Source organism: Neopelma chrysocephalum, unplaced genomic scaffold (genome assembly GCF_003984885.1).
Source record: "Neopelma chrysocephalum unplaced genomic scaffold, ASM398488v2 Primary Assembly neopelma1_336b, whole genome shotgun sequence".
Classification (NCBI taxonomy): Eukaryota; Metazoa; Chordata; class Aves; order Passeriformes; family Pipridae; genus Neopelma; species Neopelma chrysocephalum.
Genome location: NW_020898000.1, coordinates 476,008 through 477,610, shown reverse-complemented (window position 1 = coordinate 477,610; position 1,603 = coordinate 476,008). Strand labels below are relative to the sequence as shown.

Genomic DNA, 1,603 nt, shown 5'->3' with positions numbered 1-1,603 from the left:
CGGGGGGATGGCGGTCCCTGTGAGGGGACGGGGGGATGGCGGTCCCTGTGATGCGCACGGGGGCCCGATGCCGCTCCCTTCCCCCCGCACACCGCGGGGCCGCCCCCGGTGCCTCCCCCGGCCCCGCACGGCCCTCGCAGGCGGGGACGGCCCTGAGGCGGGGCCGGGTCCGCCGCCGGCCGGGCCCCGCGGTACCTACCCCCGTACAGCCAGTGCTCCTCGTCCTCCTCCGCCTCCAGCGGCGCCGCGCCCGACACGGCGCCGGCGGCCGGCGGCTCCAGCTCGGTGGCCATGGCGGCCGCGGGACTGAGGGGAGCGGCGGCGGCGGGAGGAGGAGGAGGAGGAGCGGCGGCGGCCCCGCTCGGCTCCCGCCGGGCCCGGGCGCGGCGCTCGGGCGGGGGATCGGCGGCCGCGCTACGGCGCCGCCATCGCTGCTGCTGCGGCGGGAGGGGCGGCGGGACCCCCGCGGGGGCGCGCTGGGGCCGAGCACCGCCCGGCAGCGCCGCGGGGTCCTAGTGCCGCCCGCAGGGCTCCGCAGGGTCCCAGCGCCGCCCGCCCGCACTGCCCCGCTTATCCCAGAGCCGCCCTGCAGGGTCCTAGTGCCACCCGCACTGCCCCGCTTATCCCAGAGCCGCCCGCCCGCACTGCCCCGCTTATCCCAGAGCCGCCCTGCAGGGTCCTAGTGCCACCCGCACTGCCCCGCTTATCCCAGAGCCGCCCTGCAGGGTCCTAGTGCCACCCGCACTGCTCCCTTATCCCAGAGCCGCCCTGCAGGGTCCTAGTGCCGCCCGCCCGGGGCTCAGGCGCATGCGCGGTGGCTCGCGGCAATGGCGGGAGCGCGCTCCCTGTGCCGGGGGACACGGTGGGATTTTTCCACAATTTCAGACTTTCCACCTCTCAACCTCCCACCGCCAGGCTCCAAGGGATGAGGCTCCGCACAGTCTCGGCCACGGAAAGAAGCTCAGCGCGCCGAGCAGAGCCCGAAGAGCCGCTGTGGCTTCTCCCGCGCGGAGCCCCCTGAGGGGCGGGAGGAGTCTAGCAGAATTCCCGAAGAGAATTACCGAAGGGAGGCGATGGGGGCAAACGACGCTGTCGTCAGTGCCACTTCCCAAGCACCAGGGGCTGTTGTGCCGGTGCAGCGGTGGCAGATTCAGCACTGTCTGGGCGGGGTTGACGCTCCCCAGACCTTGCTGTGCAGCTCCGCGGGGAATTCCACATCTCGCACCCCCAGGAGGCAGCGCCTGCTGCTCATTCTGGACCTCGGAGCCATCTTTGTTTCTGTTCTGCAGCAGCTGCACCAGTTGGTCCCACCCTGTCCGAGTGTCAGGCCCCCAACTCCATCCCCCTGGACACGCAGCGAGGGTATTTTCAGCACTGCTCATGATGACAATTCCACAGAATCCTAAAGCAAGGAACCTCTTCCATGCACTAAGCAACGACAAAAATTACCTATTAGGTTACTTCAGGAGTGTCTCTCTTCCCTGTGGTCCCCGTGTGGCTCTGCTCCGTTCCTCCTCCAGGTGGGAATGCTGGGATGCTGCCGTAGGAAAAGGAACTGGACATCCCCAGGACCCCCGCAGTCCAGGGGAGCTGACAGATCCCT

At 70.4% G+C, this 1,603-nt stretch overlaps 1 protein-coding gene across 3 annotated transcripts in view; it reads right to left on the bottom strand.

The window, feature by feature from the left end:
* The window catches only part of LOC113978517 (pre-mRNA 3'-end-processing factor FIP1-like), a 22,242-nt gene extending 21,874 nt beyond the window's left edge, over nucleotides 1-368 (bottom strand). Inside the window, exon 1 of one of the 3 annotated variants that reach the window (XM_027705509.1) lies at nucleotides 200-368. In XM_027705509.1, the coding sequence (XP_027561310.1) occupies nucleotides 200-293 (94 nt within the window). In that variant the 5' untranslated portion in view covers nucleotides 294-368. The remainder of the gene's footprint in view (nucleotides 1-199) is intronic. The other 2 variants (XM_027705510.1, XM_027705511.1) reach the window with 2 other exon arrangements.
* Between the last annotated feature and the right edge of the window lie 1,235 nt (nucleotides 369-1,603).